The 26,531-nt window shown below is 34.6% G+C and overlaps 1 protein-coding gene across 8 annotated transcripts in view; it reads left to right on the top strand.

Moving 5' to 3' along the window:
- The window catches only part of PPFIA2 (PTPRF interacting protein alpha 2), a 466,996-nt gene that overhangs the window by 387,736 nt on the left and 52,729 nt on the right, over positions 1–26,531 (top strand). For all 8 annotated transcript variants that reach the window (XM_044914754.1, XM_021689861.1, XM_044914752.1 and 5 more), the window contains 5 exons: positions 776–1,013; positions 4,858–4,887; positions 7,982–8,112; positions 9,669–9,823; positions 20,571–20,664. In XM_044914754.1, the coding sequence (XP_044770689.1) occupies positions 776–1,013; positions 4,858–4,887; positions 7,982–8,112; positions 9,669–9,823; positions 20,571–20,664 (648 nt within the window). The remainder of the gene's footprint in view (positions 1–775; positions 1,014–4,857; positions 4,888–7,981; positions 8,113–9,668; positions 9,824–20,570; positions 20,665–26,531) is intronic.

Raw genomic sequence — 26,531 nt, forward strand, 5'->3', positions numbered from 1 at the left:
TTCTTTCTTTCTTTCTTTCTTTCTTTCTTTCTTTCTTTCTTTCTTTTTCTTTCTTTCTTTCCTTCTACATATTCTTGAAGCTTCTCCTTAAAGAAAAAATGAGTAATAGTGCTTTGTCTTCTCAAAAGCATTTTAGCAACAGTTAAAACCGTTTCTTTTATTATGTATGTATGTGTCTATCTGCCTATAAATAGATCATCTCCATATTATTAACATTGCCTCGTGCTTTTTTGAAGTTGACTTGGCTAAGTAGGTATTGTTAAAAAAATCTCAGGGTTTTATTTGACCAAATGATAATTATAAATGACCATTCATTGAAGATTCTGTCAGTTGTACTGTTTCATCAGGTGGGAGTTAAGATTCAGTATCTTTGTTGGGATCTGAGTTTCTAAAAGTCTCATTTACTGGCACCTCAGGTCAAATGTAAGATTAGGATGAGTGGCAGAAAAAAAAAAAAAGGATTAGTGGCAGAAATTTTCTAGGCAGGCAAGGTTTTAAAAGGTTTAGCAGGTGAAAAAAAAAAGTTTTAGCATGTGTAGTATAGAAAGAGGGTTAGACTGAAAGTGGGGAGGAGTTATATATCACTTGAAAAGAAGGATTTTCTAATAATCAGCCGGAAAGCCTCTGGAATTTTTGAAAGTTATATCATAGCCTTAGAGAAAAGAAAACATTAGATTTGATATAAAATGTTCACAGAGCTATTTATTTATTTATATGAATTCCAGCTACCATCTTAGCAGCATATAATGGATCCAAATTAAATTGTATCTTTCAGGCTAATTCAGGAAGAAAAAGAATCCACGGAGTTACGTGCTGAAGAAATTGAGAACAGAGTGGCTAGTGTGAGCCTGGAAGGCCTGAATTTAGCAAGAGTCCACCCAGGTACCTCCATCACTGCCTCCGTTACAGCTTCTTCACTGGCCAGTTCATCTCCCCCGAGTGGACACTCAACGCCAAAGCTCACCCCTCGGAGTCCTGCCAGGGAAATGGATCGGATGGGAGTCATGACACTGGTATGATGATATGCACGAGAACATTGTCCCCATTAGGATTAATGGTGCATGAGCTGATACTTACTGGGTGTTTATTCTAAGGACCTTCTTTGGTTTTTATCATTTTTCTTTTCTCACAACATCCCTATGTGGTAGGTGCAACTATTAATCCCATTATGAGGCAAGCAAATGTAGCCTACACAGGTGTAATTTTCTAAGGTCACATAATAGGTAAGTAGAAGAGCAGCAATCTAAATATCACAGCAGCTATCTGAATGACTTACACCATTAAGTAAATTTTTACAGGTAATATCTTGATGAAGTAAATTGGGACTGGGTATTTTATTTTTAATGCAATAAATCACACAAAAAAATTATTATAATTGCTTCAATAAAACAACAAAGAATGTTAACATTTTATAATATAGATAATATAATTTTAATAAGAAGATCCATCAAAAATAAGAGCAACAATTTCCCAATTTTGTTTTAGAATTTCATGTCAACATTTTTACCCTTCTTTATTCTTTAATTCTTTGTTTCGTTTATTTTTATATTTGGGATTAATAGTTAGAAACCTAAGTTAGGAGGTACCCTGAATATAATTGAGAGAAAATCAAAATGCCTTTGCTAAAAATAATATAGAGAAACCTCTGGAAGAAATGATGGGAATCACTACTGAGTGCTATGATGGTTAGCCACTTAAATCTCATGATAACATCTGCAAGTCTGAGGGCATCACCTCAACAGAGAGCAGAGGTAACTGGGGTTTGAGAGCATGAGTAAATTGCTCATGTTCAACACAGTAAGTGGAGCTGGATTTTTTCTTCAAATTTGCTGGCACAAAAGCATGTGCAATTCTGTCCCTTCTGTGTGTGTGTGATTACCTGGAAATAACGTTTAAATGACAGTAATGAAGATATAAATATTCTGAACTATTTTTGGAGGTAAAATTCTGTTTTTGTAATGAATATTAAAACTTTACTATTAAAATAATAAAATTCTAATTAAAAATGAGTTTGGGGATAGAAATTAATTTAAAAAATAGGTGAAATAATAGTTTTATACAGTATAAAACTAGCACAAATATAACAAATGGAGGAGAAATTAATGATACTACAGAAGAATATGAAGTGTATACAGTGTTTCTAAATATAGTCAGAAGGCTGTGAAGCTTCTATAAAAAGTGTCACAGTATCTATCTCTGTGTGTATGTATGTGTCTAAAATATCTGAACAAAAAATTTTAATTCATTTTCTAAATGACATCTTTAATAAATATGTTGCAGTAATATGTATTGTAGCTAATAAATTGTAAAAATTATTTCCATTGGAATTGATTTATATTAATGCACATATGTACATATTTATAAAGAAATTATATCTATATCTATCTTTATATATAAAATGCTCTCACCTCTAGGCAAAAACTACCTTATAATTTTTTTAAATTTTATTTTTACAAAATTTGTTATGTATGTAAGTTAAATGTCTTTTTCTTTAATTTTACAATTGAGAATTGAAACAGAAAACTATTTTTATGGTGTGGCAGCATTTTTCACATTCAAACTCTTTATGATTATGGACTTCCATACAATAAAGTCAACATAAAAGAAACATGGCAAAATTTTTTTAAAAAGGAAACTTTTACCTTCTTACTTACCTTCTTAAACCACTGAGTCCTCTATTCTGTGCTCAGAATATTGATATTAAAAATATTTTTAAAATAGGGGCGCCTGGGTGGCTCACTCAGTTAAGTGGCTGCCTTTGGCTCAGGTCTTGAGCTCAGGTCTTGTCCTGGGCTCTAGCCCCTCCCTAGTCAGGCTCGCTGCTGCTCAGCAGGGAGTCTGCTTCTCCCTCTGCCCCTCCCCCCTGCTCATGCTCGCTCGCTCTCAAATAAATAAATAAAATCTTAAAAAAATATTTTTAAAATAGACATCATAGACTGTGCCCAATCAGGACAAAGGACAGCTAATCAGAACTGACCCGCACTTTGACACAGCACAAAGTTTTAGCCAATGTACTATATACCCAGTATATGGAGCTACATTATGCTCTGCTTATTTTTAGAAATCTAGGAACCATTAATCTGACTTTAACTAAACAGGATATTGTCTCTGTCTTACTTTCTGTTTATATTTGCTGCATATATTGATGACTTATTATCAAAGCTACAGTAAGAATGTTGGCCCACAGAGCATAATTCAGCCAGCATTTAAGGCAAGGAAGCTTTGGTTATTTCTGTCCTATTCTTCCTTACATTTTTGCAACATAGTGTTTTGCTCTTTAAAGTATTTTCATAAACATTGATAATGTTATTATTTTATACTAATAAAATAATGTGTATAAACACATTTACACACATTATTTAGACATGATGTTTGTGTAATATGAAAAAGATGCCATAGCTTTCATGAATTTTCTTGAGCAGTTAGTCATAAATAAATCAATGATAAATGAACATTATTACACTGTAATTAAAGTACTTAAAAATGTTTAAAGCATTTCCTGAGGGTAAAAAAAGTACATAAAAAATTTTCCATATCTGACTCAGAAAAACAAGAAATGAAACCCGGAAGTCCTTATCATCCTAAGAAAACTTTGTCATTAAATTCATTACTGCTACAGTGAAAGACAAGTAGATTTTCTTTTACCTATAGAAAATATTGGGGGGGATAATTTTGTTGGATATAATCCATGTTTGGATATTCAGAGGAAAATGAAGAATTTTAGGGACAGAAAAGCAGAGATTGAAAAGATATTATATTCATTTGTATTGTATATGTTTATATGTTTTGCAAACATTGTTATTTGTCCTGATTATAAAATGTGCTTTTATTTACTTTTACCTCACCACAAATCTTTTTTTTTTTAAAGATTTTATTTATTTATTTGACAGAGAGAGAGAGAGACAGCGAGAGAGGGAACACAAGCAGGGGGAGTGGGAGAGGGAGAAGCAGGCTTCCCGCTGAGCAGGGAGCCCAATGTGGGGCTCCATCCCAGGACCCTGAGATCACGACCTGAGCCAAAGGCAGACGCATAACGACTGAGCCACCCAGGCGCCCCTACATCACCACAAATCTATAAGCATAAAGAACAGTCTACCAATATCTAGTTAGAATATTGAATGAAGTAGATCAACCAATTTTCCAATAACATAAAAATATATAAATGTAAATGTAACTAAAATGGAATAAAATTGTTTTACTCACACAAGAAAAATTAATGAAGATATTAAGTGAATAAGGTTCATCGGAAATCAGAAAGAATTAACTTTTAAAAAAATTCTGTAAAGCACATTGACAAGAAAACAGCAGCTGTAGAAACATGTTATACTGAGGCCAGAGCTTTAGGCATTTGGGAATGAGAGATTTGTTAGGATGCCAGGAAGTTTGAGATGCATCAGGAATAACATCCCTGCCCAAGGGAGGACCAAGGCTCTGCATAGATAGGGCGAAAGGGAATGTTTATAAACTCCATATATGTGCATTGATTCTTCATTTATATATGATCTTCTTCATTCCCATTTATGTTTTCTTGGGAGGATATAGTCCCATATTTATTTCTGGCTAGATCACTCCATATGTGCTTCCTATTCCCTAGGGTTCCGTGTCTCAGATCTCATACACATATGTTTGACCCCATCATGTGGACATGCCCCCTACCAATTCCATCTACGAAGGTTCCTCTCTGAAGTCACTCTGAGGAGGAGTCCTTCAGTAATGGTTAAAGACATTTATTTAGAAAACAATGGAATGAAAAAACAAGACAGTCAAGTTATAGAATACTGTTTAAACTTGTAACATGGTCAGTGGTACTCATTAATTAGTTCTGTTTTATGTTGTTTTTATTACTGCCAATCACAGCCAAGTGATCTAAGGAAACATCGGAGAAAGGTACTGTAAATATCTTTTATATGATTGCTAGTTGAATATTGTTTTTCTGTGAAAGCTTTAAAATTATATTCCCATTAGTTGAGCCATTTTAGTAACATAAAAAGAAATATTAAAAGTATTTAAGTGTTATCCAATTGTGTAAATATGATTATAAGAACAAATGCCTCAAAATAAAATTGTTTATGCTTTCTAGGGTAATGGTTAGATTATGTGGTCTAAATATCCTAGAATTAGATTGTTTATTGTCAATGCTAGAACAATGCTGCTTGTTTTTAAATGTAGGTTTTACTGTTATTCAGGTATGTGAGACCAACATCAGGAGACCACTGTCAATGAAAAGAGAGTTTGTTACTCACACTTCCCCAGAGGAAGGGCATGCCCTGCTATGCAGAGGCAAAAGGAAGTACCAGAGGAGGTCCTGAAGCAGAAAGAGCTAGGAGAAAGGATGAGTAGGAGCTTTATTGTGGTTTCTGTTGGAAAGGCAAGGCAGGGTAAGCAGGCTTAGGATTGGCTAGTTTTAATCATGTCGGTGGGCTCTAGGTATTTGGGCCATCTCTAGTTGTCCAATTCCTGGCCTGGGATAATTAAGGCAGAGGAATATTGCCTCCTGAAGTGTAAGAGCCAGAGAGAGAGTATGATTTGGCGGCTGGTCTAGATTCATTGATGTGCACATGAAAGGCACACTCAAGGGAAGTAGTTTGCTATCTCTAGGAATTAGCTAGCCCTGAGAGGAACATTCTGTCAGGTCAGCATGGCACCAGATGCCAGAGCATCAAGAATACAGAACTTATAAAAATATAATTAACCTGCTGCCTTCCTGTTTGGTGTGACATAAATAGAATAAGTATTGGAAATGAGAAACAAAGTTGACTCTAGTTCTGATTCACGAAATGACATCTTGTTAGATAATTAAGAACAGCAGAGCTCAGACTCATGGGATATTGGATGGGAAAGATTTCAAAGATTCAACCTACTATCTAGTGCATAAATCTATTTTTCAGTATCATCAAGATGTGATAGACTATTTCCAAACACTTCAGGAACCAGAAAACTGTTTTTTTTTTTTTTTGTCTTTTTTAAATTAAAGAAATCTGTATTTGTGTGGCTTAGATTGATGGAACTTTTTTTTTTCTTGAGTTAACATCTATCTTCCTATAGTATCTTCTCCGTGATACTACCAGTTGGTTCTCAACTGTCAAATTTATCATGCGTAAAGTTCTTTGTCTCTGACTTCCTCTACCACTTAAAAGGATTATTCTAGGAATATAGAAAGAAATCTGAGTAGATGATGGATGTAAAAGAAGTTCAGTGGGTATAAGAAAAAAAGTCACAAAGGAAGGTCCCATACAGGAATGCAGCGGGTAAAGAAATGGTTGGTAAAAAAAAGTAGGTCATGGAAAGACCACAAACTAGAAATTGTTGTGTATCAGGCTAAGGAGTTACAGGTGTGATTCCATTTGCACTTCAAAAGAACACTTTAAGATAAGTATTATCACATCCATTTTACTGATGAGGAAATTGAATCTTAGAGAAGGTAAGTAATTAGCACATGTCATTCAACAAGTAAGAGAAATCAGAATTCAAATCCATCTCTGATTCCAAACCCTTTCTCCTCTATTTCATTTATACAGTGTAAGCTCCAAGCATTATTCAGACAAACAGTTTGTGTATGATGTTTTTAAAAGCTGGTATTTGGACATTTGGCATATTTGACTGGTGGTGTGGAGAGAATAAGGCATTTTAGGAGGTGTTTCAGAGGAAAAACTCTGGAAGCAAAAGGGTCAGAAATAATCACAGAAAACAATTATGGCTAGACCATGGGACACATATTAAGTAGAGTTTGGAAACGTCTTTATGAATTTAGATGAAAGGTGAGTTTAGGAAGAGTTTTCCAGAGTGTTAACCTCATGCTGAAAGTAGTTCTTGAAAAAGATTCTTCCGGTGGCACTGTACTCATTGAAATGGAAAGAGGAAATCCTATAAAGATGCCTACATGAACTGTTACAAGTAATCTAGGCTTGGATGACAAAAGCCCAGTCAAACAATTTATTTAGGTTTCTCCAATACATGAGGTCTTTATCGTATATCATATATAAACACACTTACGCATAATAGCTCAACATAGAAACAAAGCAAGGCATTATGTAGACATAAGATGATAAACAGCTTTAAAATTTTTGCTATAGCCATATTGCTAACTTTTTGTCATAAGAACTTCCAGAACTGTATCTTCTAACTATGCTTTCCACAATCTTTCCCTCTATATGTATGTATTTCAATGCACAGTGATGCCGTGAAAAAAATGCAGGATTGTTGTAAAAAAATACCTCTTTACAATCAATTTGATTATTGAAAAGTCTGACTGTCATGCAGTTTTATATGTCTGTCTCTGACAAAATTTATGGTATCCTGAATTGTTCTGGATTCTGAACTAAATTATTTAAAGAAATCCCTTCCACCCCATCTTCTGGTTTCTGTTTGCCTTTGTCCACATTCCCATGAGAGGTAGTGAAATGAAACAATTTGCAAGAATTTTTTTTTCTAATAAATTGGCACTCATTTTTTTTAAACATCTGGAACACATTTCATTAGCCTGATTTAATACACTTTATCTGGTAAAGTTGTATTTTTGCCACCTTCTCTTCTCACTTCAAAAATCTATGTAAAAGATATCCATGTTATGATAACCTGACTATGCATACTTTTTTTAGTGAATTAGCTCAAATATGTGTTCAGTAACTTTTTATAAAACATTTACATTCCTGATATATTGAAATGGATTCCAGGATAGCTTTCTTATAGTCCCTGGATAGTGATCTATGGTGTTTATTTACTCTGAAATAATATTTTTGTGTAAAGTATCCAAGGGTTTTTTTTTTTTCCCCAAACTGGAATGTCTTTATTTTTAAACAGTTATGACACACACTCTTCAATAATGTGAATTTATAAGTGTAAGACCTATTTGCCCCAAGTTTTTTATTTTGTTTTTGTATTAGAATTACTCAAATAGCCTTGCTTAATGATTTCTCCATTTCCATCCATTTCCATTGAAATCTAGAAAGAGTTCGTCTGAATGTATTGTTTTCACTTCTAGATTGCAGTGGTGGAAGAAGATGGTCGGGAGGACAAAGCAACAATTAAATGTGAAACTTCTCCTCCCCCTACCCCTAGAGCCATCAGGATGACTCACACCCTTCCCTCCTCCTACCACAATGATGCCCGAAGGTATGACTGTCCCAACACACAGCACAAGGCCTGCTCCCCTTCGGAAAATACTCCTCTTTCTTTCAGTGTTGTCAAATTGACTGCTTAAACATTTATATGAGAAATTTTATTTGAGCTCTAGCTCTCCATTAAGGTATTGCCCTGCTCCCTCTCCCCAACATCACTTGTAGAAAAAAAATTTGCATTCTGAGATCAAATTTTTAGTTTTAAAATTGACTGTATATTTGTGGTCTTATTATTAGCCAATATGGATGATACGAACTCTTCTATTTTTAGTGGATATTTCCTATTAAAATAAAGTCAGGCTAATGAACGGACTCATTAGGAAGAATAACAGAAAAATTAAGGGATTCTAGGACAGGACTATAAATTTGGCTTAGGTGTAAGAGTAATTAGGGTCTTAAAAGTCCGTAATTGCACATCATTTACTTTTAGCAGACAGATATGTATACCACCCTCCAGGTGCTGGTGCTGCTACCCAGGCAGACAGTTCGTAAGAAAAAAAATGATATTTTTGCCAAAATATTAAAAGAAAAGGTAAGGGAAAATACCCATTTTTCACAGTAACTCATCCTGTGGTCCTTTCTGTCAGCCTACAAAATTGCAAGCAGATCTCCATGAGAATTAATGGCATACATAAATCTAAGCATGCAATTCACATCTTAAATACATGGCCTTTTACATTCTTATCAATTGCAGCGTTTCAAGAAACATAATTGATATAACTGAACATAATGACTTAGTATTAATAACTTAGGTAAGAATCTGTCTTCTAAATAGTATGTGTTTTACACACGAGAACTATAAGAAGAAACAAAAAGTGATCACTAGAGCATATGATTATTTGCTTCTAAATCCTTCCTAGATGATTTAAAATTAAACGATTTAGACTCCAAAACTGGGAGAGAGAAAGATGGCTAGAAGAGGGCGCCTGGGTGGCTCAGTCGTTAAGCCTCTGCCTTCGGCTCAGGTCATGATCCCAGGGTCCTGGGATCGAGTTCCGCATCGGGCTCCCTGCTCAGTAGGGAGCCTGCTTCTCCCTCTGCCTCTCTCTCTCTCTGTCTCTAATGAATAAATAAATAAAATCTTTAAAAAAAAAATTTAAAAAAAAAATGGCTAGAAGAAACCCCAGTAAAGATGTGGGCTGGAATAGCAGCTTAAATTTCATAGTTAGTTAAATTTAAAGGTCTTATCATAGGTCATTATGTTTATGACTATAAAAAAACATAAGCTCTGAGAAGGAAATAGGGAAAGGGTCACATGCTAAAGAATGGAAGGTCATTTAACATGCAATGAATAAGCCAACCTGTGTTCATTGATTCATTTGAGATCGTATCAGAAATAAGGGTGAAAACATTTAGAACAAAAATAATCTTTTCTAGAAAAAATTTGGAGGCTCAAGGCCCTAAGGCTGAGAAAAACCAAACTTCAATATGCGTAAGAGCAAATGTGGGAGGAAAGGGAGAAAATAAGTGTTCTTCCGTTTGTCCCTTTCTAAAGGAACAAGTCTTAGTACTTTGTGGGACGAGCAGTTTGCTCTCTTTTGTGTTTTGCAGTAGTTTGTCTGCCTCCCTTGAGCCAGAAAGCCTTGGGCTCAGCAGTGCCAATAGCAGCCAAGACTCTCTTCACAAAGCCCCCAAGAAGAAGGGAATCAAGTCTTCAATAGGACGTCTGTTTGGTAAAAAAGAAAAAGCCCGACTTGGGCAGCTCCGTAAGTGTGCATGTGTTTGACTCTTCACTGCCACTCATTTCAGTCACTTCTGAGGGTCCATCTGCTTTTCATTTCATTTCCCATCTTTGCATTGCTTCTTTTTTCTACCCAACAAACTTTCTTTTTCAATCAGCTCTGTAAATGCAATTTAGCTGAATAATGTTGGACAAAACTTACGAGGGAAGAATATTGTAAAACGTATAGTCCTTTGATTTCTCTGTGAATAACAATAGCTAGAGTTTATTTGATGCTGACTGTGATAGACACAAGGCCCCTATGAGGCAAGCGTTATTACTGTTGTTCTTATTTATTGATGACTAAACAATGTCTTAGTAATTTGCAGGACTGAGAAATTTATCCTAGTGTTGGTGTTTCAAATCGGTTTAAAACCACTGAGCGTGCTACCACTTAAGGCACCGATATCTGTAAAGGCTTTTCTGCTGAAACAGTTGAAATACCTATAAAAAATCCCAAATAATTTTTTTTTTGTCAAAATAAGGAATTACATGCAGGGCAAAAAAGTACAGGATTTCTTTGTTTAAAGCTAACACAGCTTTCCACAAACTCTACACTATGTAGGTGGGGAGACAGAGGAAGCAATAGGGCAATAGGGATTGTGTTAGTTAGTTATTGTTAGTCACTAATTGAATAAAAATATAGATCAGTACATTTGAAATGACTCTAGGTAAATATATAAACATATGTACATAGATAGGTGATGGATGGATGGATGGATGGACGGACATATTTATAATTGTCTGAAACAAAAAGAATATGGAAAATGTATTTCCTAAAATGATGATATATACACTCACCTTGTGTGTGTGTGTGTGTGTGTGTGTCTTCCTATATATTTATTTTTTCTTGGGAAATCACTTTTTCCATCATATTGGCTATTGTGATTGCATCTTCTTTTTTCCTATTTAACTTAGAACTATAGTTAAATTATTGGGAAATATTTAGCTCCCACCTCTAACACTAAATACTGAACAGAATGATACAAATTTCTTAGCACGTTTTCAGTTTTCCAAATAAAGGAATGATTACTTACAAGTAATGCTCCAGCTCCCAGGCTTACTTTCCTGTCCTGGCACCAAAAGAATTTCTGAGAATAATATTTATGTTTGTAAATTTACAAATGTGATATATTCAAAAATGCCCTTCCCAACTTCCATAATGTAAAACCCACACAAAGCATCAGAAGCCATGGGAAACTGATGTCTGACCAGCTGTGTGATTAAATGTTACTCAGCAGGTGAATTAAATCCTCTTTGGATTTCTATTTCTCAGGAGGGAACTCCTTAAGCTATAAAAAAAATTATTGCATAACGAAAGAAGATAGAAGATGATTCTTTTTTAAATATAAAATATACATGCCAAGGCATTGTTTTAATTTTTTTATTTGACAACTATTTATAATCTTACCAAATTATTTGTCATTTCCAATATATTACAGTGTAATTCACAATAGTGTAGATAGTTATTTTAAGATATTTATTTTGCTAACATAGTAATCATTTTATTTATTCCTATTTCAACATATACATTCATTTTAGGATCTATAATTTACTTTTCCCTTTTAACATATATTTAATTGCCTTTCTCTCATGGATTTTTTTCTATTTTTATTTTGTATTTAACTTCGATGAGGAGTAACTGAATCAGAAATTTTGCCAATATTCTTTCAAAATCAAAGTCAAGATATAATTTAAAGTCTGGTAAAATTTAGATTCTTCTAGAAACCTAGCCCTTCTTACCCATTTTCAGTGACTGTGTGTCTCTATGTCAGACCAGATGAAAAGGGAATCAATGATAATTATTTTTTGATCAACACCATCCAAGTTGGAAACTATCGATAGTTATTGGGGATCATAGCATCACCCCAGGAAGAATTCTGAGCTCTGAACAATTTTGTTTTACGCAGTAAAACAGTATAAATAAAGCCAGAGTCAGCAGCATGCTAAGGACTGCACTACTGATGAGGAAGACAGTGACAAATATCTGTGCCTCTGGAACTATGTAGAAGCGGTACTGAAGGTGAATCAAAGCTCCTAGAGAAGCCAAGAATAAAAAGTCTTTACTGGAAATAAGACTGGAGTAAAGAAGAAGAAAATACAGACACAAATAGGTTCTAAAAAACCATATATTTACCAAAAGAATATGGTACATGGTACCACTGGTACTTTGGTTGAGGGATAAGGACTCAGATCTACTTTTGTCTTGGAAGGTGTATCCAGGTTGTAAGGGGAAGACTGTGAAAACTTTTCAAACCCCGGGGGCTACCACCTGGTCATGCTGATTTATGCATCAGAAGAAACTAAGAAAGACCTCTAGTGGTTATGGTTTTAATATCTTGATCTGACAAATTTAGACACAGGCACTGGCAATGTTCTTTCTTCTACCAATGTGAATAGAAATAGAAAAAAAGAAAGATGGCACGGAAAGTAATATGGTAGAGGGATGATGGTGTCAAAGAACCAAATTTGAAATTTTGGACCACGTCTTAAGATTTTGAACTCTTAGTTAAAGATTTAGCTCATAAGCTCAAAGAAAGAAAAGTAATCTGAGGGTAGCTATGCTAGAGGCCTCTAAATGAAATATGGTACGGAGGAAGAAAACTATCTAAACAGAACTATGAATGTGTTCGCTTGGTTCCATCAGGAATGATGAAGAACAAAGGAGAAATTCTTAGTAATTCAAAGAGGAGAATATTAAGGGGGTGTTGTTTGCATGGTATAACAATCTGAAAAGCTAGGGTTATAAGACGAACTTCAGATATGATGGATCAGTCAGTGTGACTGCATTAATAACCCCTAACCATGAATCAAACTGAATATGCAAGTAGTCATTTTTTCAAATGTGTTACTAGTAGAGACAATATAGACATGGAGACCCCAAAGCACAAAGGAAACAACACGTCCAAAAACATTTGAATAAAGCTAACAGAAACCAAACAAAATCATTTTATTCCAGAAGTCTATTTATTTATTTATTTGAGAGAGAGAAAACAAGCAGGAGGGGGAGTGGGGGAGAGGCAGAGGGAGAGAGAGAGTCTTAAGCAGGCTCCACACTGGGTGTGGTGGGGCTCAATCTCATGACCCTGAGATCATGACCTGAGCCAAAATCAAGAGTTGAACGCTTAACCGACTGAGCCACCCAGGTGCCCCTATTCCAGAAATCCTTAAAGCATGTTTTCCTTGGATACCTTGATTATTCAAAAGTAGCGTGGAGAAAAGCTTGGTAGTAATGGAAGATTTCACATTTTCAGGTACCTTTTAGAAAATTCATTCTGCTCTTTATCAGATGGTTTGACAGTTCTATTTATAGTATTAATGCCTATAATGTAGGAGCAGGATTTGCAAACTAAAATGTACTCAGTGCATCAAATTATAGGCAGGGTTTAAAATAACAGGAAGTGATATAGATTAAAATGAGTGAATGAGCATTTGTTCTTCCATTTAAAGCATTCATATTTGATTTTTAAGTACTATGCTGGAAAGGTAAAACATATATATGAGCCAAGTCTACCTGAAGGTACCAATTGATTTGGGGAGAGTGTCCTAGCAGAGGAAGTACTCCTTCTAGCAGACATGGGATCTGGTTTTAGTTTCTCTTTCTCCTTTTATTTTCACTTACTCTCTTCCCATAGTACAAATCCCAAGATGAAAAGGTGCAAAAACAGGTTTGATAATCTTGTTGAGGGGCATAGAGACAACAGGACCAGTAAGAACTTCTGCTGACTTTGTAGAACGTAGATCCAGGGTGTGATAGTAGTCTATCAAGACATAGCAGCCCAATGACCACAGCCATTTCTCCCGATGCATACATCTAGAGATGCAAGGCATCTCTGATATTTCCATTAATATTTAAACATGCTTATGTCTAATCTGTATTTAAAGTCATCATTTGATCCTGCCATCTTCCTTAGATGTTAACTTATCTTTCCCCTGCCTCTAATATCCAAGCTTAAATGAGTTGTCCACAATTAACTATTTTCACATTCTCATCTGTCAGTCACTTTATAACCTACCACAGCCTGACTTCCACACAAACTACTACTAAAATTCTAGAATCAATTTTAGTCTTAACCAACACAGAAGATTGGTTAAGACAGTGAAGGATAGATGTTATCCCAGCAATTCAAAAGGATAGTAACACACTCAGGATAGTATTTATTATGATGTAAACTTAAGGAAGAAGCAGTATATCTGAAACAGGAGACCTCTTTCTAAAAAACATAATTTGAACGATTTTGGTACCAAAGTTGTGTGTATAACAAGTGATAGATATAAACAAACATGTAAGAACAATGTCAGAAAGTCCACTAGCCCCAAATAAACTGATGATTGGAAAAACTGTCCAGGCCAAAAGGGGACTTACAAAATCCTATTATAATTTCTGCTTAGTAATTCTAAAATTTAAAGAAAATTAATAAAAGTAAGGTTTGCCTTATGTGAACAGTAAGTACGAATAAGTGAAACTATTCAAAAATTCATTTTTGCTTTTGCTTGCTTAAAGAGAAAGATTTTACCCAGAAAAGAAGCATAACAAGAGGGAATTGAAACCCAACAGGGTTGAGATTTTGAGGGAAAAAAAGAACACAGAGATAATCCAAAGTCATTTCTGTCCTCCTTCTTTGAGTGAATAAGCGTGTGTTGAGCCACTCTTACGTGTAGAGTACCGACCATGAACTTCAGTAAAATGGCTAAAGCATAACTGTTGGCATCAAAGGACTTCCAATTTATTAAAATGAAGTACATAAGCACATACAACCTTTTATTTAAAACAAAACAAAACCAAACCTTCAGCACATTCCTGACCCACAGAAATTTTTCCTGCTGCATTGTTTACCCTACCAGGATAGCTAGGGATAGGGGTTTTGAACCCCACGATCTAAGATTATACATCGGTTATTGGAATCCTGACTGGCTTGCCTTTTAATTCTATCTGAAGGCATTAACCTGTTTTGAAGCAAAGCAAATTAAACGGTGTTAAAAATAACTATGTCAGATGACACTCGTTTGTTTTTCTGACAAAGTTACTCAGTTACAGAACAGGAACAGGCAGTGGGTGAGCTGTGACTCGTGGCATCCCATGACAAGATGTCAAAATGGGGTCTGGGTGATGGAAAAATTCAGTGGGGTTTACAACTGGTTGAATAATCCTCCTATTATAGTGCTAACGAGTCGAGTGATGCCACCTTGGATCAAGGTCTCTGGTGGCATAATTAGGACTCCTCTGTCTTTGGTCAATACAACCCCAGTCACTTGACATGAATATTTCAATAGCACAGGTATCCGATTTATGGATTACTGATATGGATAGAAAACACAAATGAAAAAAAAAATAGAGTTGTTCTAAAAACTATTTCAAAAATATCTCTCCATATGATCTCAATACATTCTTTGATTTACTACCTGGGAAACACCACCTCTCTCAGGTCTTCAGAGAACCCCAATTATAATGACTATAAAGAAAAAAAGAACAGAACACACATGACCATCCTAGCTGATGTTAACAGTGAATGATAAGGATAAAGAACAGAGGCCATTGACAGACATTGTAAGAGAGGTGAACAGAAATCCAAGACGAAGAGATTTTCAAGAATGGAGAATTGATCCAATAAAACCAAATGCAACAAAGCTATGGAAAAAAAAAAACCAGTAAAAACAGAAAAATATATTAAATTTGAACAGGCAGTGTCACCAATTTTGGATGTATAAAATACATGTATCACTGAGTAAAAATAGATAGATGATAGATAGATGATAGGTAGATAGATAGATAGATAGATAGATGATAGATAGAAGCTACTTTTGAGAATTTCCTTAAGTGCACATGAAAAGCAATACATTTCCAAGAGATTTTTTGCCTCCTAAATTGCAGTTCTCTTTCCTTTATGGTCATCTGCCAGATTGTATTATAGTTGCCCGAAATCACTGACCTACTATAATTAGCATAATGAAGAAAATACCTTCATAATGACAAAAACAGCATCAATATTGCACCAGAAATATTCAGCAAGCACCTTTCTACACATGAAATTTGGGTGGCTTGTGCTGGCCTTTATCCAAAAATTTAGATTGTGCCTAGATGCTCTGGAGCCAACAGATACAATAGAAATTCCCAAAGTATCAATTACAGATGACTCATGCTCTGCATGGTAAAAGGGCCTTTCTTTGAAGAAAGAACTATTTAGCTTCCATTATGAGTGCATTTTTTACACTTTATGAGCCAGGCCCTGTGTCTAGGTGCATTTTTCAGAGAGCTAACAGACTAACAGATACAGAGCAATTAAGTAACCATTTATAAACTCAGAGTGTGTTTAAATCCAAGTGAATGTCGTGGTTTGATACTAAAGAGAGGTCAGATGAAAGAAAAGATGAAGCCACCAATGGGCAACAGATTGCAGTCTTCATCTCTGTGGAGTTAGAGCTCCCTTTTTAAATACAAGAACAGGGACCTCTATTGGATAAATGGAGAGGTACAGACCTTGCAATATGGGTTTTGGCTAGAAATTCCTATAGACTTGTACTTCAAGGGCCAACATGAAATAAATTATGTTGAAAGGAATCTAAGGGCCAAGCAACATAGAGATATTTGCCGTCATAGTTCAGATGAACAGATAGCTCCAACCAGTACCATTCATAGATCCGAGTGTATGAGGGTCCTTTAGATTCCTTGGCCAGGGTCTTAGGAAGCCTCACACTATTATCCCTCTCTGGTGTCTGGGAGAGTCTAGGGCTGGCCATGCTATCTGGGCAGGACACTCTTAGCCAAGAAGCCAAGATTTGGGCCTGTGTGGGTCTAATCACTGAAAGCACTGATTATTTTATTTTATTTTACTTTATTTTATTTTATTAATTATTATTATTATTTTTTTTACCTTTCAGACCCTGGGACAAACCAGGGAGGCAGTGCCATCTGGGCATGGTGCCTGATCCAAGCAAACCATGTGGATTTGGGTCCCTCTTTCTCCCCTTCAGAATGTACCTTGACCCTCTTTCCCGTGCTTGGGGTCAACCAGATATCTCAGGGAGCCCAGAAACTTACACCCATGAGGTTGTTCTGGGCCAGTGGCCCAACTCTGGTTGTAGGAGGGTGATCTGACAAGTGAATCACTCACCCCTGCTGTCTGGAATGCTATTCTATGATGTTGGACCACTAGATTGTTGTCCCGCTGATTTGGGGTTACTCAAAATGTTTACATAGAAAATGAGGTGGAAAAAAATATTTGAGTGGGACCCTCACATCCTAGGAGTGGTCCTGTGTCCAACAATTTCAACTAAAAGACCTCACCAATGTAAGTGTGCTTAGTGATAACCTAGAGAACTTCATTGAGGGCAAGAATTTTGACTTGGGCATTTGCATGCACAACTACTAGGTGGCCACTGCCAAATGATAAGCAATTTATTATCTGAGTAATCCATTGAATCATGAAACTCAAGCCTTCAATGTCTGAGTGCCTCATGCCATGAGAGAGTGGAGAGTTAATGATGCTCTCTTCACATTCCTTTTTTTTTTTTTAAAGATTTTATTTATTTGTCATAGAGGGAGAGAGAGACAGAGAGCAAGCACAAGCAGGAGGAGCGGCAGGCAGAAGGAGAAGCAGGCTCCCCGCGTAATAGAAAGGAGCCCAATGAGGGACTCGATCCCAGAACCCTGGGATCATGACCTGAGCTGAAGGCAGCTGCTTAACTGACTGAGCCGCTCAGGCATCCCTCTCTTCACATTCCTAATGAACCTCCCATAGAGTGAGTAACCCCTAGCTTCCACAGGCTAGCGTTTCATATCAGGGTCACTCTTGCCATTTTAAGGATAGGCTAAAGGATTTTCTATTCATTAAAGAATTTAGAATCCTTGTTCCCTGCCCAATATGTATCAGTTGCCCTTTGCAGTCACTGTGACATTTGAAAATGTGCCTCCCTCAACATATGCAAAAATTAATTTCCTTCTGGAGATTGGTACTGTCTTCAGTTTAGAACCATCAGTATAGAGAGAGCTGTCCAACAGAAATATAATTCGAGCCACAAATGTGAGTCACATATATAATTTTTAATTTTCTAGTAGCTACATTAAGTAAAAAAAAGACCATTGAGATAAGTTTTAATATTTTATTTAAGTCAATATACCAGAATATTTCAACATGTAATCAACATAAAATTATTAGATATCTTATGTTCTTTTGCATTATGTTTTCAAAAGCATATGTGTATTTTATACTTCCAACACTTAATTTGGACCAGCCACATTTCAAGTGCTTCGTAGCTCTGTATGACTAGTGAATAAAATGTTAGTATAGATAAACAGACAGATTCGTAAAGTCCACATAGCCATATGAACCCACTACTACCTGGACAAGAATAAGGCAGACACTCTCCAGAGTCAGATGATCATCCATAGAGTAAGAGTTCATCAGCTGGTTTGGCTTAGATCATTCTTACCAATAGCTGGAAACTGAACTTTGCTGGATCAGTTCTATGAAAGAAGGTTCTCATCCAGAATTATTTTAATTGGGCTAAAAAAATGCACCTGATTTGACTTTTGCTCCTGCTTAAGGGTACTGTCCTACATGTGATCCTTAAAAATAATTTTATCTACTATGGCCATAAATGTTATTTTGAAAGAGGATATAGCTGTAATTCTCTATTAAATGCTCTATTCAAAGGATATTAGATTTTGAAGTATTCAGAGTATTTCCAAGCTCCTCATGCTTTTTATTTTTATAGTTTTATTTATGAGAAACAAATTCTAATATCTTTTTTTTCTGGGTCAAGATTTGACTCACAATATTCTTCCAGAGCGGTCTTTGTTTCCCTCCCAGAGATACCATTTATTTTAAAATGTTAGTTTTGCTAATTAAAATGGGTTCTTGAAAAAAAATTGAAATCATAATTTAGATATTCTTTGCTCAGAAAAAATAGAAAGCCTGATTCATACAACCACTCAGTGGTTTTATTTAATGGGTCTACCTCATCAATCTCTATGTCCCCATCTGGACTGATCAAGAATTTTGTAACTTTTAAGTGAATCATTCATTTCCATTTCCATTTCAAGAGAACAATTTTATTGTTACTTGCAGACTGTGAATAATAATTTATGGATATACAGTAAGGCAAGTACACTGATGAGAGAAATAAATGAAAATACCCACTCACTGTACATAAATGGAAAATCTCACATTTAAAATAAATGACCCCCAAGAGTCCTTCATTCAGCTAGTGGATGCTTTTCCTAATGGTACCAACAATGAAATTCTTTCATAATAAAAATTATTTAAGTATTAATTACACATGTGCATAATAATAAAATAAATTTTGGTACTCAGATTCAAAATTATTGACTAGATCTAGACAACAGTCACTGTTTTCAATTAAAGAGGACTTTGTTACAATTATACAGTTCAGTAAGAGAGTTACTAGGCTATGAGATTAACATTTATGCCAATGCTGCAGAATTTATAGCATCAAGTATTATAGATTGTTAGCTAAAATAAATTATGAAAAGCAGTAACAACAAAATTTGTCACTGGTGCTTTCATAAGATATTTCATTTCACTAGAAAAACCATAACCTGGTCAAGCCCTGCAAATGTGAAGTCGGGAAATTACAATGACAGAATAGTAAAAATTGGCTTTAATAATTTTATTTATTGATATATTGGTGATATTTGTGTGTGTGTGTACGTGTGTGCATGTGTGTGTAGTCTTTGTAAGGGTTAGTATTAGCTTGAGTCTTTCTACCTAATCTTGAGCTTAACTGGAATTTAAATCCCTTACACTTAAAAAATATGTATACCTTAACCCACTTAAAAGTAGTGAACATTTTTTCATGTACCTTGGCTTCATGTTTTCTTGCATGCAGTAAATATGAGAGAAAACAGAGCCCAGAATTAAGTTCTCATTTTTCAATTGTAACAAGAATTTATTAATTAATTATATGTTTATGGATCCTGAATGAAATAACTGCATTGTAAAATGTGTAATTCTGTGTTTGATGCCCAACATACTTTTTTTTCTTCTTCCTTTCCCTGCAAGGTTATGTATATTGCATATTTTCCAGCGCCAATAAAAAAGACACTAAACTAAATAATCTATGGCTTGCTGAGTAAAAGCAGTTCTTACTAAGATCTTTTGAAGACATGATTTTTTCCAGATGTCATTATAAAATTTACAAAACAAAAGAAAACCTGCCAGAACATAAGCAGTTCTGGAAGTAGGGCTTATACTGAAGAATATAGGAGTCAGCTACGTGAGGAAAAGATGATTCCAAAAGCAGGATATGAAAAATCTTTAGATATCAGCAAATGCCTCTACATTCCCTTGGCTTGGAATTGAAGACATGCACCTGATTGGGTTCATTGGGCTATCATTTATCCCATTATATATAAAATATGTCACATTTTTCAAAAGTTGAAAGAAACCTCACGCACTACACCCATACTTGCTCTTGTTTTTCGTAAGAAGAAAAAAGGGCCTTGAAGCTCGCAGACTGTATTTATCCATGTATTTATTATGTTTTATGTTGCTGCTGGGTGCAGTTGAATAGGAGGCTAATAGGGTACCTTTTCTTTTCATTCTCTCAGTGTTTGTTCATTTATGCACCCCTGCCATTTTACACGTGTTGGGTTCGAAATATAAAGACGATCTGAGAAAGAAAAAAGAATACGTGGTATTGAACCGTTGATCAACTAACTTTTAAATGGACACAATGTATCCAACCTAATATGAATAGTTACTTCTTCACAGGAGGCTTTATGGAGACTGAGGCTGCCGCTCAGGAGTCCCTGGGGCTAGGCAAACTTGGAACTCAAGCTGAGAAGGATAGAAGACTGAAGAAAAAGTAGGTTTGGAGATTTTCATCTTCCCTTTCCTAGCTTTTACTGACTCTTTCTTATTTGTGGGGAATTAAAAAGACAGTAGTCGGAAACAATAGACCAAGGCCACTGTTGTCCTAGTATTCCCTAAAACTAGGACAGTTTGGAAATGTTTAACTTTAGTAACTGTTAAAAAAGACATACTTGGTTCCATAAACATAAACCATACTTGGTTCCTCAGTGCTGGAATTTCCTGGTTCTACCGAGCTACAGTTTGAAATAGGTATGCAACTCTTTGGCCTATAATAGAAATAAACAGTTTATTCTAAGAGACCAATGCATTTATTGGCAAAACTCATATATATTTAAAGTATTTAAGTGTCGCCTCGTAAGTAATATAATAATCTATTTGATGTTAAATCCAGTACTGAATTGGTATATGATAAAATGAGAAACTATACATCCAACTTTGTGTTTCCTCTTACAACAATTAAAGTACCTCCTCTTAAATTGGAGTATTTAAAAGGAGAATTTCTCTGACTGATTGAACATAAACTTATTTTAGACCCAGAGCAGATTGTTTTGCATCTGTCAGGAAACTGATAGTGTATCTTTTTCATTCACATATAGTATGGAACATTTAAGTGACTTGCAAAATTGGCAAATTTTGAGTCTCAGCAGCTGTTAGAAAGCTAGTGGGTCTATAAATAACATATTTTTAAAATACAAAATAGCATTTTCAGGGATGAAATAATACCTACAAAGCATGTTCTCTAAAAGCCAAAGGATTTCGGTATTCCAGAATCTGTCGGTTGGTTACTCCTTTACCTCTCCTCCCTCTCAAATATTTGTTTGTAGTTTTCATGTTTACCTTCTTTCCTATGAAATAATATTCATTGCTCTAGTTACCACTATTATAACAGGTATGCTCATATGGTTATAGTATTTGAGATAATCAGTTGACTCCATATTTTGTCTTCTCATTTGCTTTACAGATGTTTACTAATAATGAGGAAATACAGACTTGCAAGTTGTAGAAGAGCTCACTAGCCTAATTATTTCATTAATTTTCCACTTATTAAAATTATGTATGTATACATATATGTATCCAAATTTAATAGAAACACTGTGTAGAAATAAAGAAGTGACCTTGAGAGCATTATTTCTTAAAAACAACCAAATGCTCGGTTGCATTCAGTAGCAATAAATATTCCTTCTTTCATTACTGATCACTCAAAAATATAATTAAATATTATCACAATCTGTTCGAACTCTCTTAATTTTATTCATTACTATCAAGGAATGCTTTATTCAATTTTATGGCTATTTACTGAGAAAAAAATTCTTCTAAAAATCTCTTTTGATAGATTCTTTAGAATTTATTTCAAGTCTAAAGAACTTCCAATTTTATTTATTTAAAATTATTTTAAGTCTAAAGGAATAAGAGTAATTAAAACCCAGGCTGGCTAATAAACTTAGTTTATTTCACTTAAAAGTTAATTTTCATTTTTTCTATAATGAGATATTTATATATAATGGCAACTTGACCAATTTTCACATTGCGAAGGGTGATATTGAGGCAAGTAATATATGTCGTTGGTTGTTTATGGAACCAAGTATGTCTTTTTTAACAGTTACTAAAGTTAAACATTTCCAATTATGCAGTGATTTTAAGACTAATATATTTAAAATTTATTATTAATTTTAAACACTGTTGGGTTAACTTAATGTTAATTTTATGGAATTATTTCTCAAATCCTAACTACCCTCATAGACAGAAACCGATTTTAGTTCTAGATTTGGTTTGAAGATTTTACTATACTTGACTTTTGAGTTCTATTTTGCAAAATGTTTTGGCAAAATATAATTTTAAAATGTATTAAATAAAATATTTGTATTTAATATTAAGAAGAATATTAAGAACATTCTATAATATAATAAAGGATAACATTTCTCAGTACATTTCCTATAGGATAATGGTATTTGGGTTAAAATGAATCCAACAAGGCAAGGCAGAGTTGATTAATGGAAGAACAGAAGTATTTCTGTTATTATTGATTATTCCATGGCAAGTACCTCAGGAGTATAAATATGTAACTAGTATTTGTGAGACATATATAAGTGCTAACCCTTATTCAGGACTTGAATGACACTACACCTTGGTTTCTGGATTACTGAAGAGTGAAGTGTCTTCATGTAATGAGTTTTATAAGATAGACAAGATCAATTATTTCATGTTTATTGGTCTTTCAAGATGGATAAGAAATTCAGGTACATTTTACTGAAAAATGAACTGAAGCAAAAATGGAGCAATTTCTTTGAAAATATTGAACACTATCGGTTTATGTGCATAGTTGGAATGACTGTAGTTGTAAATGTTCCTCACTGTAGTTGTTGCTGTATGTTCTATCCACTGACCAAGCCAAATGATGTTTCCAGGACAAAGTACTTAGCTTAGGCCTATGTTCACTGTCCCAAAGTTTATATCAGAGCTTCATTAGTCTCAGTGGGAATAAGCAGAGCTGAAGAAAAATAAAAATCTTCTTTTCAACTTTACTAGTATATCAGGTATCTACAGTTGACAATCTGTGAATTGAAATTTAATTGAGAGAAATGTTATCTCAAGAAGTTAGCTATGACACATTTTTTAAAAACCATATGTGGGAGATACTTTCAGAGAACAGCACTCAAGATATTCCAAATTCTTGCAAAGTTCAGAAATTTGTAATGTTGGCAGTCCCAAACAAAGGTCTAATTTGAGGCACATTTCCCATCCAACAAATTAAGCACACGTAGGTTAGAACAGCTTACTGGGTCTGGGTCCCTACTTCATTCTACTTTTACTTTGCTTTGGATGTAGGAATGTGTTTTTTCTTGTATTTCTCATTATTTTCCTATGATTAGACATAGGACTGGTACAATAGTGGATCTTCTAAAGCACCCACTGTTCAAGAAAATCTTGTTGACCTTTCCCTTCCTGAGTTGGATCTTACCATGCAGGTGCTATTCGATCAGAGCACCACCTTATCTAGGCCTGAAGCCCATCTACTATTGTTCTGTCTGGTTTGCTTTTACTATGCCTTATCTTTGCTGTTCTTTCCTTTAAAGCTTTAATTACATTAATTGTTCCGGTAGGTTTATATAGTATACAGTTAATACCTACAATAATTGTGTAAAATTGAAACTCATCTAGTAATTCTTCAAGTACTTCACATTAATTTCTGGTCTTCCCCGCTAAAATTGAACAGTTTTTCTGTAGCCTCATGATACAGCTCTCCTAATCTTTAAGCACTGAGTCACTTATTCTCAGTATGTTCTCTCCACATTAAAATTGTGATTCTCATAGTTTTCTTGATGTGGGCTCCTTCTGGAGTATCACAGCTTTCTGAGATCTTGTCCATCATCCTTTGTTTGATTTCAATGGACTCCAGGCACCTTCTCTAACTTAACACATACTAAATGGCATCTCCATTTCTAAAATTCACATTATGAGCAACTAGCCCTGAGAATTTCACCTCTCCCCTTTTATACCTGTCACCCTGATCTTTAGGAACTTATTCCTCCTTCTTAGCTCTCCAGCCAATGTTTTAATCTAAGATCTACAGCTACTTGCTCAAGATGGCCAACTAAAGCCAGCCACACAACTACAAAAGGTAACTGGGGCATGATAGAAACTATTGCAAGGTCACAAACTTACATGGTCTGGCCCATCAAAATCTGAATTTCTTTTTATTGTTGTTTTGTCTGAGCATAATAATTTTATTGAAATATAATTAACATACAATGTTATATTAGTTTCAAGTGTACAACATATTGATTCAACTATTACGTAGCTTATGCAGTGCTGAATTTCTAAATGTTCTTTAACTCCCCAAATTTTCCTTAGAGTTTAGATATGGGTCTTTTAGGACCCAATAACTAGAAACTGTTCTTCGCCTAAGTTTAGAACCTATTTGATAATAGACAAAGGAGTCAGGCAATTAGAGATCAAAATGTCAACTTTATTACCAATCGAGCTATTAGAATATGACTTACGAGTATGGCAAAAATGGGGGTTTCCCAAAACTGAAGCCCAGAATTAGAAAAACTTAACCTGACATGGAAAGAGCTGGATTGTCACAAGCTTCCAAAGTGTGCAAGTATAATTCCCACCTCTCCTAAAAATAGAATCTATAATATTATGATTCTGTAAATGTGTCTCTCTAGAATCAAGGACTATGAACTCACAAGGAAGGAAATGAAATTTTATGTCATTAGCATCTAAAAGAATTTTCAAAGTTTAACATTTCAATGTTAAATGTATTAATATCTCATCATACTTCTTGCCTTTATTTTCCTGGAATATACATAGCTGACAATTTCCCATCACCATTTCTAGAAATGTGATGCTAGGGTGTATGGCAATCTCCCTGAGTTTTTAGAGAATCTGGAAATATATTTTACATATAAAATTAGTTAATAATTGCCAAAAGTGTAAAACTATTGGTTCAAAGTGATTTTCTCTCAAAACTTTAAAGGTACTGTTCTTCTTGCTTCTAGTTATATCTAATACCAATTGATTGTCATTCTTTTGTATATAACATGTAGGGTTTCTTTTCTCTCCCTGAAAGTTTTAAGATTTTTCTCTTTATCTTTGGGGTTCAGAAATATCATAAGTATTTCTAGTCAAATATTTTTTGTTTCTTTTTTCTGCTTTATACTTGCAATCTGAAAACTAGTCTGGCCTGTTTTACATGTATTGACTTAAAAATTGTTCACTTCTAGACTCAACTTTAATTCCAAGAAGCTTATTTTTAGAGACTTACAAGATTAAAGATGAAGTTGTCTGTTTCAGTAGTAATACACTGGTCTAACACTCTCATGACAATCCCTGATAGGCAGCGAACATATTAAAATTGACAGAATACCCTGTGAATGGTTACTTATCTCTAGAAATATAAATTCTGAAATCTTCATCTTAGTTTTTATCTGCGAATTTTCCTCCTGCATTTTTACACTATATAATTTTTTACTGAAATGTGTGCATACTGAGATCTTTTGTATCTTGAGACTTAAATTGAAAAATCTCATATAAATATTAATATACTAATTTGTCATTTTTGATCTTTGGTTATAATAGAGGGTAATGTGTTATTATTGTTATGTTAGATATGCTATATTCTTCCAAGTGGATATCATTGCTAAATGAATATGAATCTGAAATCAATTTTTCAACATCATTAAAATGAAATTAACATTCCAACTCAGCTATCAGCAGCATCCTCCAGAGAAGCGGTTTTATCCTTGGAGCATGGCAGTCATAGTTAATCACTACTAATGAATCTTTATGTTAGAACTTCAAAGACATAAAAGTGAAGCTCTATAGATTTAATTTATTTCCATTGCAATCCTAAGGGTCTTCCTCAGTGCATAATCTTTAATGTGTTTTGAGACTCTGCACTTTTAATCCTTGGCATTTGGAAGCCAAGAGTTTGCATATCTCTAAGTAAAATAAATATCACTGAAAATATTGATAATGAAAGGTATCACATAAATTCCACAACATTCATTCATTCAATAAATATTTATTAAGTGTCTGTGTGCCAAGTTAAACTTATAAATGAGTTGTATTCCAGAGGTTAATTTGTGAGATGTCTGTTAGAAGCTTTGAATACATTTTGCCATCTAAGTATATATATATGGAAGGTAAATGTCTTTGCTATATATATGGAAGGTAAATGTCTTTGCTTCCTCTGCAAAAATCTATTTTGTAAGCATGCTATAGGAATCAAATCTGACTAGACAAAGCAAAAGGGGGAATTCATGGTAGGATATTAGAGTATCTCAGAGATTTCAGAAACAACAGGAGCAGGAGAACTCCAAAATTTCAACAGTAAGAGATTATGAAATATTT

This window comes from Neomonachus schauinslandi, chromosome 5, assembly GCF_002201575.2.
Source record: "Neomonachus schauinslandi chromosome 5, ASM220157v2, whole genome shotgun sequence".
Taxonomy (NCBI): domain Eukaryota; kingdom Metazoa; phylum Chordata; class Mammalia; order Carnivora; family Phocidae; genus Neomonachus; species Neomonachus schauinslandi.